The following is an 11,871-nucleotide window of genomic DNA, read 5'->3' as shown; positions in this document are numbered from 1 at the left end:
CAAGAGCACAGCATACACAACATTAAGAATACTATTAATACTTTGTCAGATTTTACTGTAATAATAGCTTATCTATAAAATTACTCTTTATCATGTTTCTCACCAAGTTGTTCACTAAAACTGATTTAATTTGTGCTTTGATGTTATTTTATACAGATTAACCTAGGTAAATTATTTTTGTGAAATAAAGTGTTTCTGAAGTCACTAACATCAAGTAACCATACAATATGTAGATGGTCAGACTACATGCAACACTTGCTTAAAAATTATGTGAAATACATTAAGTTGTATCTTTCAGTCATCCTATACAAATGGATGCTTTAAAATCTGGGCAAACAAGGATCACCAGTTTTGAAACTTTAGGGAAGGAACCATCTTTCATACAATTATTGCAGAAAGAAAGCAATTTATGTGAAACATACTGAAATTTATGAGTGACAAAAACATAACTTCTCCTTGTAAGGGTTTCTATTCAAAACCATATACACAACACACCTGCTCCAATACTGATTTGTAAAATGTGTGCTGTAGAGAATAACATAATGAAGGATGATAATACTCCTAACATTCACTGGAGGTGGGGATTGGTCAGTTTTTTTTTTTTTCCTGATGCAATTCATGATACCAAAACACAGAAATGGTAGTTTCACTGTTGTGGATAGTGTATAATAAAACTGTACTAATTGGCAGGCACCAATCAATCTGCTTGCTTACTTGAAAGTGGGGTTATCAATAAACATTTGCAAAAGGTCTGGTGACATTTACACATCTTCCACACATCCTGCTGCTTCATACAAAATTAATCTTACTGCAGACCTTCCAGCTCTAAATCTTACTTTCCTATCTTCAATCGAGCGACACGGCTGAGCCCAGAAATAGATTTTTCCTACGTCAAAATCCCTTTATTAGTTTAGAAAAATGCATAGCCACCGGATATTTGTAGAATATGCTAATTAGAAAAATGTAACTCTTTAATTTTAAGTAAATAGGATAACAGTCAAGATTACTTTGTCATACAAAAAACTGTTACAAACAATTCACTGTATGACAAAGTTACTGAGATTATCTACATATATAATACTGAATTATACATTCAGCTTAACAATTCTAAAACCAAGATACTGAATTCAAATCATGCCCAAAACATGATTATAATAGGTTCTCTCATATTTAGTCTATTAACCAAATGAATTTCACTTAAAACTGAAATTAAAATAAATCATATAGAAAATAAGTCAATCCAGCAAACAGAATCATTTTAAGCATCATGTCTGCTTTCTTAATACACAGTTTATAAATTATAATTGGGACCCTACATCTATAAATTCATGTACAAAAATAGAATGAAATTTTAAATAAAAACCATTTAAACTGAGGTGGATTTAAAGTGCAAACATAACTTGGTTTTACTTACTACATTTAATATATATCCTATTAATATTAATTTTAATACTGTTGCAAATGCATTATCGCTTCTTTAAGTAATGTACAAGTATCAAAAGATAAAGGTATGTTGCTAATCTGAAAGTGTCATCATAGTAAATGTCACGATAATACCATATTTGGATACCTATATTTCTATGCTCAACATACATTAACAAACTCAATTCAGTATCTGTCTCAACAATATTTCACTGATTGTTAAGCAGTTAAAATATTCTCAGACCTTACTTGCAGATCACAATGCCATACCCAATAACAAAAGAATTCACACTACATTATTGAATATACATACATACATACATGTGCTTCTTCATGTATCACTAAATTTTGTAGCACCTAATAGCTATGTATAATCCATGGGTTTCAAAATAAGTATCACATTAATATCACCAGTACTGGGAGGGACAGGGACTCTTAAAGGACCTCTCATTTACAGTCAAACCCATGAATTGACCTGAATAATCAAGAACTATTGAAGAACTATTGAATGTTATGAGCCATGTCTAGCAATGGAAAATCTGGCATGGATCAAGATGTTGGACTCTACATACCATAACCTCGGTACAAAACTCCTACAAGGCACGCAACACAGTACTTAAGACAGTTTCATTTCCAAACAAGCCTGAATTCTTACCACTGTAAACAAAGAACCCCTAATGACAACAGAACTCTTTAAGGCTCTTATACTGCATATCATTCAAGACAAATTCCGATGGATGTTTGTGATAATTTGAATTACAGTACTTTATACACAGTTTGCAATATGTCAGTACAATATTAGACTGATTTAGTTTCTGGGGTTTAATTTTTCTTTTTTGGACTGTCTGTACCTCTTCAAGGGGAACACTTGGTATACATACCTCAACTGGATGAGTGTTACTTCACCTGGAAAGAAAATTATGAGAATAATACAGAGAGAAAAATATTGTGACATCATTACACAACACCAGATGCCAGTCATGAATTTCAACATTCTTTAGTCACACCTCTTCAAAACCTCAACATATTAAGCACTAGATAGCCCACCCAAGTCTACCAATAAGTCATCAGTAAACATAAGAGAGGATTTTTTATATAAAAATACCTTTCATCCAGCCCTGTATGTAGCCTTTACTAACAAACTGTGTCTGTATTTTGGGAAGTTCTATGACTATTGATGCTCTAATGAGTAAGAGAGGCTGGCACCCTACATTAATTTTTATCATTCATTTCTCGTTTTCTGATCACCTTGCTGATTCATTTGTCTTTGTATTTTACTTTTTATTTTTACTTTATTATACTTCTCTTGAATAATAACAATAACGATAATAATTATGAACATTAAATAAATGATATTGTTATGATACAATAAAGTTTCATACATACTTACCTGGCAGATATATACATAGCTAAGACTCCGTTGTCTCCGACAGAAATTCAAATTTCGCGCCACTCGCTACAGGTAGGTCAGGTGATCTACCGGCCTGCCCTGGGTGGCAGGACTAGGAACCATTCCCGTTTTCTATCATATTTTTTCTCTTCCACCTGTCTCCTTGCGGGGAGGCTGGGTGGGCCCTAATCGTATATATCTGCCAGGTAAGTATGTATGAAACTTTATTGTATCATAACAATATCATTTTCATACAATCAACTTACCTGTCAGATATATGCATAGCTGATTGGCACCCTTCGGTGGAGGGTAAGAGACAGCTACTTCTGGAATAGACAGGTAAACAACATATGTTGTAGGTATAAAAAAAAAAACCTTGGTTCCTACCTGATAGGTGGTAGACTTTGTGGCTGTAGCCCAGGAGTCTGCATCACCTCAAGAAACTTTAGCGAGATATGTGATCTATGGCCAAGAGTTCTTGTGGGTCTGCCGAAGGGGTCTTATCCATTTACTCGGCAGAGCCTGAAAGGACTTTGTCAATGGGTGCTGATCCACTTATATGACAACACGCCTTATGAAGGAGCACACAACCAATCCCGACCACCTGATCCTAACCACCATGTTAGTATTAAAAATTGCTCCGAGTTATCCCCAAACTCTTCACAACAACCATAACTCTAAACCAAATTGCACACGCACACATTAATTTTCAAAAAAAAAAAAAAAATTTATGATACTCATCTAATAAAAGATATCACAAGAGTTCCTTACTGAACGAAAGTGACTGGCCGCCTGTGCGGCACCTGCACCTGCTCAGCAGAAAGTCTAGAACATATCTATTAGACTTATGTATTATTTAAGGATTGGTGTTAGCTCCTGTACCCAGGATTGTGCCCGCAGACACGAAAGGACCTAAAGAAAAACATTTTTCGTAGGTCACACGAACGTCCTTTAAATAGTGAGAAGCAAACACTGAATTACACCTCCAATATGTCGCTTCCAAGATATTCTTTAGTAACATATTTCTCTGAAAAGAGAGAGACGTAGCTACTGCTCTCACTTCATGAGCTCTTACTCTCAGGAGTTTGAAAGAGTCATCCGTGCAAGCCTTATGAGCGTCAGTAATGACGTTCCTGACAAAAAAGGCTAAAGCATTCTTGGACATAGGTCTTGATGGATCCTTCACCAAGCACCAGAGACCTTGTCTAGAACCTCCCAACTGTTTCTTTCTCCGCATGTAAAACTTTAAAGCCCTTACTGGGCAAAGAGGCCTCTCCGTTTCCCTGCCGATGAGACCCGATAAGCCTTTAACTTCGAAGTTTCTCGGCCAGGGATTCAAAGGATTTTCATTCTTCGCCAAAAATAAATCTTTGAATGAACAGATGGCTGAATCTAGTTTGAAACCCACTTTATCACTAAGGGCGTGCAGCTCACTAACTCTTTTAGCCGTCGCCAGTGACAAAAGAAACAAACATTTTCTCGTTAGGTCACGAAACGAGGCCAAATGCAGAGGTTCAAATCTTGCTGAGGACAAGAACTTCAGGACCACGTCGAGATTCCAGTTAGGGGGAGAAGTAATCTTAGACTTCATGGTCTCAAAAGATCTAATCAGATCATGTAGATCTCTATCATTTCCCAGATCTAGGCCTCTATTCCTAAAGACGGCCGAAAGCATACTCCTATAGCCCTTTATAGTGGCTACGGAGAGACGAGATTCCTCTCTCAAAAATAACAGAAAATCAGCGATTTCTGTTACAGAGGTACTGGAGGAGGACAACTTCTTCGACTTGCACCACCTTCTAAAAACTTCCCACTTCGATTGGTAAACTCGGATAGTGGAAGTTCTCCGGGCTCTAGCGATCGAGCTTGCTGCCTTGCGAGAAAAGCCTCTCGCTCTGACAAGTCTTTCGATAGTCGAAAGGCAGTCAGAGCGAGAGTGGGGAGGTTTTGATGAAACCTCTTGAAGTGTGGTTGTCTGAGAAGATCCTTCCTTTGTGGGAGGGATCTGGGGAAGTCTACCAACCACTCCAGCACCTCCGTGAACCACTCTTGAGCTGGCCAAAAGGGGGCTATCAGGGTCATTTTCGTCCCCTTCGATGTCACAAACTTCCTGAGCACTTGCCCCAGAATCTTGAATGGGGGAAATGCGTAAACGTCTACATGAGACCAATCTAGAAGGAAGGCGTCTACTGTTACAGCTCTGGGGTCTTCTACTACTGAGCAAAAGACTTCCAGTCTTTTTGAGAGGAACGTGGCAAAGAGGTCGACATGAGGAGTCCCCCAAAGAGACCAGAGATTCCGACAAACTTCTGAGTGGAGGGTCCATTTGGTATGAAGGACCTGGTTCCTCCTGCTCAGCCTGTCTGCTCTCACGTTCCTTACTCCTTGAACAAACCTCGTCAAAAGAGAGATGTTCCTCTGTGATGTCCACAAAAGAAGGTCTCTTGCGAGCTCGTATAGGGCATACGAGTGTGTGCCTCCTTGCTTTCGAATGTAGGCAAGGGCAGTTGTGTTGTCCGCATTCACTTGGACTATCTTGTTCCTCACTAAAGGTTCGAAGCTCTTTAGGGCCAGGTGTACGGCAAACAGCTCTTTGCAGTTTATGTGCCAGGCCACTTGAAGAGCATTCCAGGTGCCTGACACCTCTCTCTCTTTCCCAAGGTTGCTCCCCAACCTTTTTCCGACGCGTCGGAAAACAATACAAGGTTCGGGTTCTGAGTTTCTAGGGAAGTACCCTTGTTTTCCTTCAGATGGGATAACCACCATTCTAAGTGGCGCTTCATCCAAACTGAATGGGAAAACTGTCCGAAAGAAGTCCTGTCTTCATGTTCCACGATCTTCTGAGGAAGAACTGAAGCGGACGGAGATGAAGTCTTCCTAGAGGAAAGAACTGTTCGAGCGAGGAAAGTGTCCCTAATAGGCTCAACCATTCCCTCGCCGAAGTACGTTCTTTCCCTAAGAAGAGAGTGACTTTCTCTAAACCTCTCGTTAGTCTCTCTTGAGAAGGAAAAACTCGAAAACCCCGAGAATCCATCCGAATCCCCAGATAGACCAAGTTCTGGCTGGGGATCAGTTGGGACTTCTCGAGGTTCACGAGCAATCCTAAGGTCTTTATCAGGTTTAGCGTCAAAGCAAGGTCCTCCAAACACTGTTTCTCTGACTTTGCTCTGATGAGCCAGTCGTCCAGGTACAGAGAGATACTGATACCTTTCAGGTGAAGCCATCTCGCCACATTTTTCATAAGGCTCGTGAAGACCTGAGGAGCCGTAGAAAGGCCGAAACACAAGGCTCTGAATTGGAAGATCCTTCCCCCCGTCATGAAACGGAGGTACTTCTTCGACGAAGGATGAATCGGGACGTGAAAATAGGCATCCTGGAGATCCAGAGACACCATCCAATCCCCTTGGCGAAGAGCCGCAAGGACTGATGCAGAAGTCTCCATGGAGAACTTCTGTTTCTGAACAAACTTGTTCAGAGCGCTGACATCTAGAACTGGTCTCCAGCCCCCCGAGGCTTTCGCAACCAAGAAAAGACGATTGTAAAACCCTGGGGAGCTTTGATCCAGCACTAGCTCTATTGCTCTCTTGTCCCACATTTGATCCACCATTTGTTGAAGAGTATCTTTCAACACAGGGTCCTTGTAATTGGCGGACAATTCCCGCGGAGTTGACGTCAGGGGAGGATTGTCCAGGAAAGGAATGAGGTATCCTTTCTGTAGAACAGACATTGACCAAGCGTCTGTATCTATGAGAGTCCAGGCTTCCGCAAACTCCCGGAGCCTGGCACCTACTGGTGTTTGGAGGAGCGTCACTTCACTTTCCCCTTTTAAAGGGACGGAAAGAAGCTCTACCTCTCTTCTCAGTCGCTTTCCTTTTAGAGGGAGCTCTAGAGGGAGGACCTCCTCGAAAGGGCTGCAGAGGCGTAGTAACACCTTTCTTGTCTCCCACCATCACTGGTCTCTTTTTCCTGGACGATTGAAGGAGAAGATCCTGTGTCGCTTTCTCCGTCAGCGAACGGGAAATGTCCCTCACCAACTGCGAAGGGAACAGAAAGTCAGACCTGGGAGCGAATAACAAAGCTGCCCTTTGCGAATGCGAAACTGCTTTCGTCAGAAAAGCGCTAAAAACATATCTCTTCTTCAAGAGACCGGCTCCAAATAAAGAAGAGACTTCCCCTGAACCGTCCTGTACCGCCTTGTCAATGCACGACAAGATCGCAAGGAGTATGTCAGGATCGAGTCCTTCCGAGGCATGGGCCTTCTTGGCCATCACCCCAAGGGACCAATCCAGGAAGTTGAAGACTTCCAAAATATGAAAAAGTCCCTTGAGGAGATGATCCAACTCCGAAAGACCCCAAGTTATTCTAGCCATATGAAGGCTATGTCTCTTGGATGCGTCTACCAGACTGGAAAAGTCAGCTTCAGCCGAAGCTGGGAGAGTGAGCCCCATATTCTCCCCAGTCTGGTACCAAATACCTCTCTTGCCCGTAAGTCTAGCGGGAGGCATGCAGAACACCGTTCTAACTAGCTCCTTTTTGGTTAGCATCCAGCTATCCAGAGACTGAAGAGCTCTCTTCATAGAAATCGTCGGCCTCATCTTCAGAAAAGCCGACGACTTCGGTGTCTTGGAGCATGAAAAAAGTGAGCGAGGAGAAGGAGGAGCGGCAGGGGTCAAGGCATCTCCGTATTCTTGAAGAAGGAGAGCTGTCAAAACTTTATAGTTAGACAGCCCTTCTCTGCCGTGAGTCTCGTCTTCTGAGTCCTCTTCCAAGATAGGATCAGAAGGAGAATTCAATTCTCGTTCTGGGTCTTCCTGCCCAATTACTCTCTCTGCGGGAGACAAACTCCTAATTAGAGAGGGGCTAAGAGCATGTACAGAGCCCCTATGAAACAAATCAGACGTCTCGCGCCTGGTTAGCTCCTCGCGCCTGGCTGGCGCCTCGCGCCTGGCTGGCGCCTCGCGCCTGGCTGACGCCTCGCGCCTGGCTGGCGCCTCGCGCCTGACTGGTGCCTCGCGCCTCTCTGAAACCTCGCGCCTGGCTGACGCCTCGCGCCTGGCTGGCGCCTCGCGCCTGGCTGGCGCCTCGCGCCTGGCTGGCGCCTCGCGCCTTTCTGGCGCTATATCCTTGTATGGATGACGCTTGTCTGGCGCCTCGCGCCTGGCTGAATCCTCGCGCCTGGCTGCATCCTCGCGCTTGGCTGACGCTGCTGGCTTGGCAGATGTATCACGTCTGGCTAAATCCTCGCGCCTGTAAAGTTGCTCGCACTTATCTGGCGCTTGAATCCTATAAGACGCTTCTCGTCTGGAAGAAACCTCGCGCTTGACTGGCGCCTCGCGCTTGTCTGGCGCTTCATATTCGTTGTATGAGTCTCTATCGGAAGAGATCTCAAACGCCTCACGTCCCACAGGAGCCTCACTCCTGGCGGGAGAAGGAAGACGAGACTTCTTGACAGGAAGCCTCACGTCTTTTCTACGAGGAGGATCCTTCGAAAGGACTCCTACCAAGGCGGATAACTGTTCTTGTACAGCCAAAATAATCCTCTTGGAAGCTTCTCCGGCGTCTTCTTCAACGGGAGAGGGAGACCTCGAAGGAGTTTTGTCCAAGCCAGGGGACGTCAAAACCCTCTTAGCTTTCTTGATCGAGGGAGGCGCTTCTTCCGAAAAGCGTTCGGGGCTTGAATCCAACATAGGTTCTTTCCAGTGCCTTTTCAGGGGCCTGGAAAGGTCCGAATCCTTCCACCCTCGTTTAGGAGGAGGGGAGAGGCGGACGAAGAGAAGCACTCTCTGAGGATGCTTTTCCTATAGCGTCCTGAGCAGTCTGTCTAACTACAGAGCCTGCTGAAGGGACGCCTGACCGGGGGGAATTCTCCACAACCTCCGTACGGCTTTCGACTTTTCTTCTCCTCTGGGCTTGGGAGCTTGAAAGAGGTCTAGGCCTGGGAGCGTCGCAGAGACGGTCAGACGCCCCCTCCACAACACTGGGGACACTCACTTCACTAAAATAATCACTTTCACAATCCTTACCTTTCATGGCAGCCATTTTGGATTTCATCCTATGAAGTGTAGCTTTCAGATCAGCAATTTCCGAGGCCGAATCTGAATGTAAAGCCAGTGAGGGCCCTGATACAGAATTAGAATCAAATGCATAGTTTAAAGAAGAGTTAGAATCATTAAAAGGCTCAATAGGCCTTGTACTACCCGCACCCTTAGATGCAGCCCTTCTGACTCTATCCCTCTCTAACTTCTTCAAGTAAGAAGTTAGAGTCTTCCATTCCTCAACATTCAACCTCTCACATTCATGACAGGTGTTAGAAATAGAACAGTCAAAACCTCTACATTTGTGGCATACAGTGTGAGGATCAACCGAAGCCTTCGGTATCCTCACCTTGCAGCCTACATTCACACACACTCTCACACAACCACTTGAATCAGACATTCTTGAAGAAAAATCAAAAGCAAGTCCAAATCCAGTCCACAGTAGCGAATGCCAAAACAACGATCCAGGTACGTCACCAAAAAGTCCAAAAAACAGATGATCAATTGTCTAGAAAAGCGAATTCCAGTCAGGAGGTAGCAGCAACGATGTTGATGCCACCGGCGACAGAAAAAATATGATAGAAAACGGGAATGGTTCCTAGTCCTGCCACCCAGGGCAGGCCGGTAGATCACCTGACCTACCTGTAGCGAGTGGCGCGAAATTTGAATTTCTGTCGGAGACGACGGAGTCTTAGCTATGTATATATCTGACAGGTAAGTTGATTGTATGAAAATATATTTTCTAGAAGATATTGCCACAGTATATCTTTCAGTCACTTTACCTTCAGGTATACTGCAAGAAGTTCCACCCAGAACTTTACTGCCACTCTTGCTTTGCACTAAACATCCTCTCCACATTATCACGGAGAAGTTTTACTTGATCTGGTCTGAGGCTGGCAATAGTAACTTGTTTGCGGAGGAACTCGTTCACCATTTCTTTTGACAGGCCAAATGCATGCATATTGCAAGTAAATGTTCTGAAATGTAATGAAAAGTCTAGATTAAATAATGTAATTATTGAAGTACAGGCAGTCCCTGGCTTACAACGGGGGTTTCGTTCCTGAGACGCGTTGTAAGCCGAAGATCGCTGTAAGCCAGAAAATTGTCAAAAATCCTAAGAAAACCTTACTTTTAATGCTTTGGGGATATTAAAAACTATGTAAACTGCATTTTTATTGCATTTTTCATTAAAAAAAAAAAACTTAAAATATTGATTATTTTGCATTTTCGGAGTCATACTTCTTCCACCAGATCGGCGTCATAAGCAGTATAAGCCTGGAACATGCACTGTAAACCTGGAAATAATTTCTGATGAATATGACTGAAAATTGCCGTAACCTCGGAACGTCGTAAGCTGAATCCGTTGTAAGCCGGGGACTGCCTGCAATGTACTCTGCAATCAACAGGAATGAAAAGAATAATTTCTAATGCACAGAAAATATTATCATAAAAAAATTCATATACTATACTTCAATGACTCAGGCTTGTATACTGCACTAAGCCAATTAAAAGGAAAACTGTATGATTAAGAAAAGAAGTGCGACTACAGAATCAGAAAAAGAATGATAGCTTTAAAAGGTTAGCCAAGAAAAAGGAAAACAAAATAATAATAGAGGGGAAATCAAATAGGAGCTGAGTTCTGTTTGAAACTGAATGATCCATAATTATAGATCTTCACAGAGAACACAAGGAAAACCAGTAAAAAATGCATCAAAATTTCTTTGGCACGATCGAGTTTTCTGTGCAGCGTATATTGCTGTATGAAACTCTTAGCCACGGCCTGTGAGACTTTCAGCCATGACCCAGTGGTGGCGTATAGGAGTCCCAGGTACATGATCATACCTGACTTTAACTTTAAATCAAATAAATATTACTGAGGCTAGAGAACTGCAATTTGGTATGTTTGATGACTGGAGGGTGGATGATCAACATACTACTTTGCAGCCCTCTAGCCTATGTAGTTTTTAAGATCTGAGGGCAGAGAGAAAAAGTGCAGACAGGCAGATAAATAGCCATCTAAATAGTAGTTTTCTTTTACAGAAAACTAAAAATGTTTAAAACTATACTAAAAACCTTGGCATCTTTCTCTCCCCCACAACTGGCTATCCTATTTTCTCCCTCAGTATGAGCTTTTAAGATTTTTTTAACAGGATCTGTGATATTTACCTTAATCTTGTACATATTTAGTCTTACTTATACAGTATTAACACCCATTTTTTGTTTGGGCATTTCTACTATTTTCAAAATTTTCCAGTTTCTGTAGTTGACCAAACACTTAAAATAGCTTAGAATAATTTTTTTTCATATCTTTTTTTTCTTTATACATCCTGAAAAAGATGAGGAATCTTGAAAAAGATTCCTTACATCACATTGTACCATGACAATAATTCTTCTCAGATTCTTCCATTGTTTATCTTTTATATTCATGAAGTAATTTTATTTCATCTCTACAAAGATATTGTATTTCCAGTGTTTGGCTTCCATTAAAACCTTTATTCCATATTTATAGCCTCTACTGCTATCCTTGCCTCACCAATTCAATACTTTATCTCTTATCGAATTTTTCATCTCTAATATTAACTTCAAAATATCCATTTCTGGGCTCAGCCTGTGTCGCTCCGTGAAATAGGTTCCTTTGATACTATTTCTAGGTATAAATATTGCTATTCATACCAGAGAGAAAGAGAAACGTTAGTGCCAAGGTAAATGGCTCGCTCACCTTTTAATAAAAGGTGTCGGTATATATAAAGAGCGAGTGAATACCACTACCAGAGGTACCCTGCCATTTAGCTTCTTCCTCCGCCAAAACCCCATCAACAGAGGAGCCGAACTATAGCCCCGCTACCCTCTACTACTAAAGTGAGCGCCTCTGACGTCATTCCTTTTGATAGCGTCAGCGCCATTACACGCATCTTGTTTTGTGCTGTGCGTTTTTTGCGCTGACTTTTGGATTTTTTCACTTTTACGATGGATCAAGCTTTTGCATCTAAGTTAAGTACTGCTGTTATGGTTTTATGATCTCAA

The 11,871-nt window shown here is 42.1% G+C and overlaps 1 protein-coding gene across 1 annotated transcript in view; it reads right to left on the bottom strand.

The window, feature by feature from the left end:
- Positions 1 to 6: 6 nt before the first annotated feature.
- The window catches only part of LOC135197040 (uncharacterized protein KIAA0513-like), a 59,096-nt gene continuing 47,231 nt past the window's right edge, over positions 7 to 11,871 (bottom strand). The window contains 2 exon segments of the mRNA XM_064223975.1: positions 7 to 2,328; positions 9,630 to 9,824. Of these exon segments, the coding sequence (XP_064080045.1) occupies positions 9,665 to 9,824 (160 nt within the window). The 3' untranslated portion in view covers positions 7 to 2,328; positions 9,630 to 9,664.

This window comes from Macrobrachium nipponense, chromosome 18, assembly GCF_015104395.2.
Source record: "Macrobrachium nipponense isolate FS-2020 chromosome 18, ASM1510439v2, whole genome shotgun sequence".
NCBI lineage: Eukaryota > Metazoa > Arthropoda > Malacostraca > Decapoda > Palaemonidae > Macrobrachium > Macrobrachium nipponense.
This window is presented reverse-complemented; position numbering and strand designations above follow the sequence as displayed.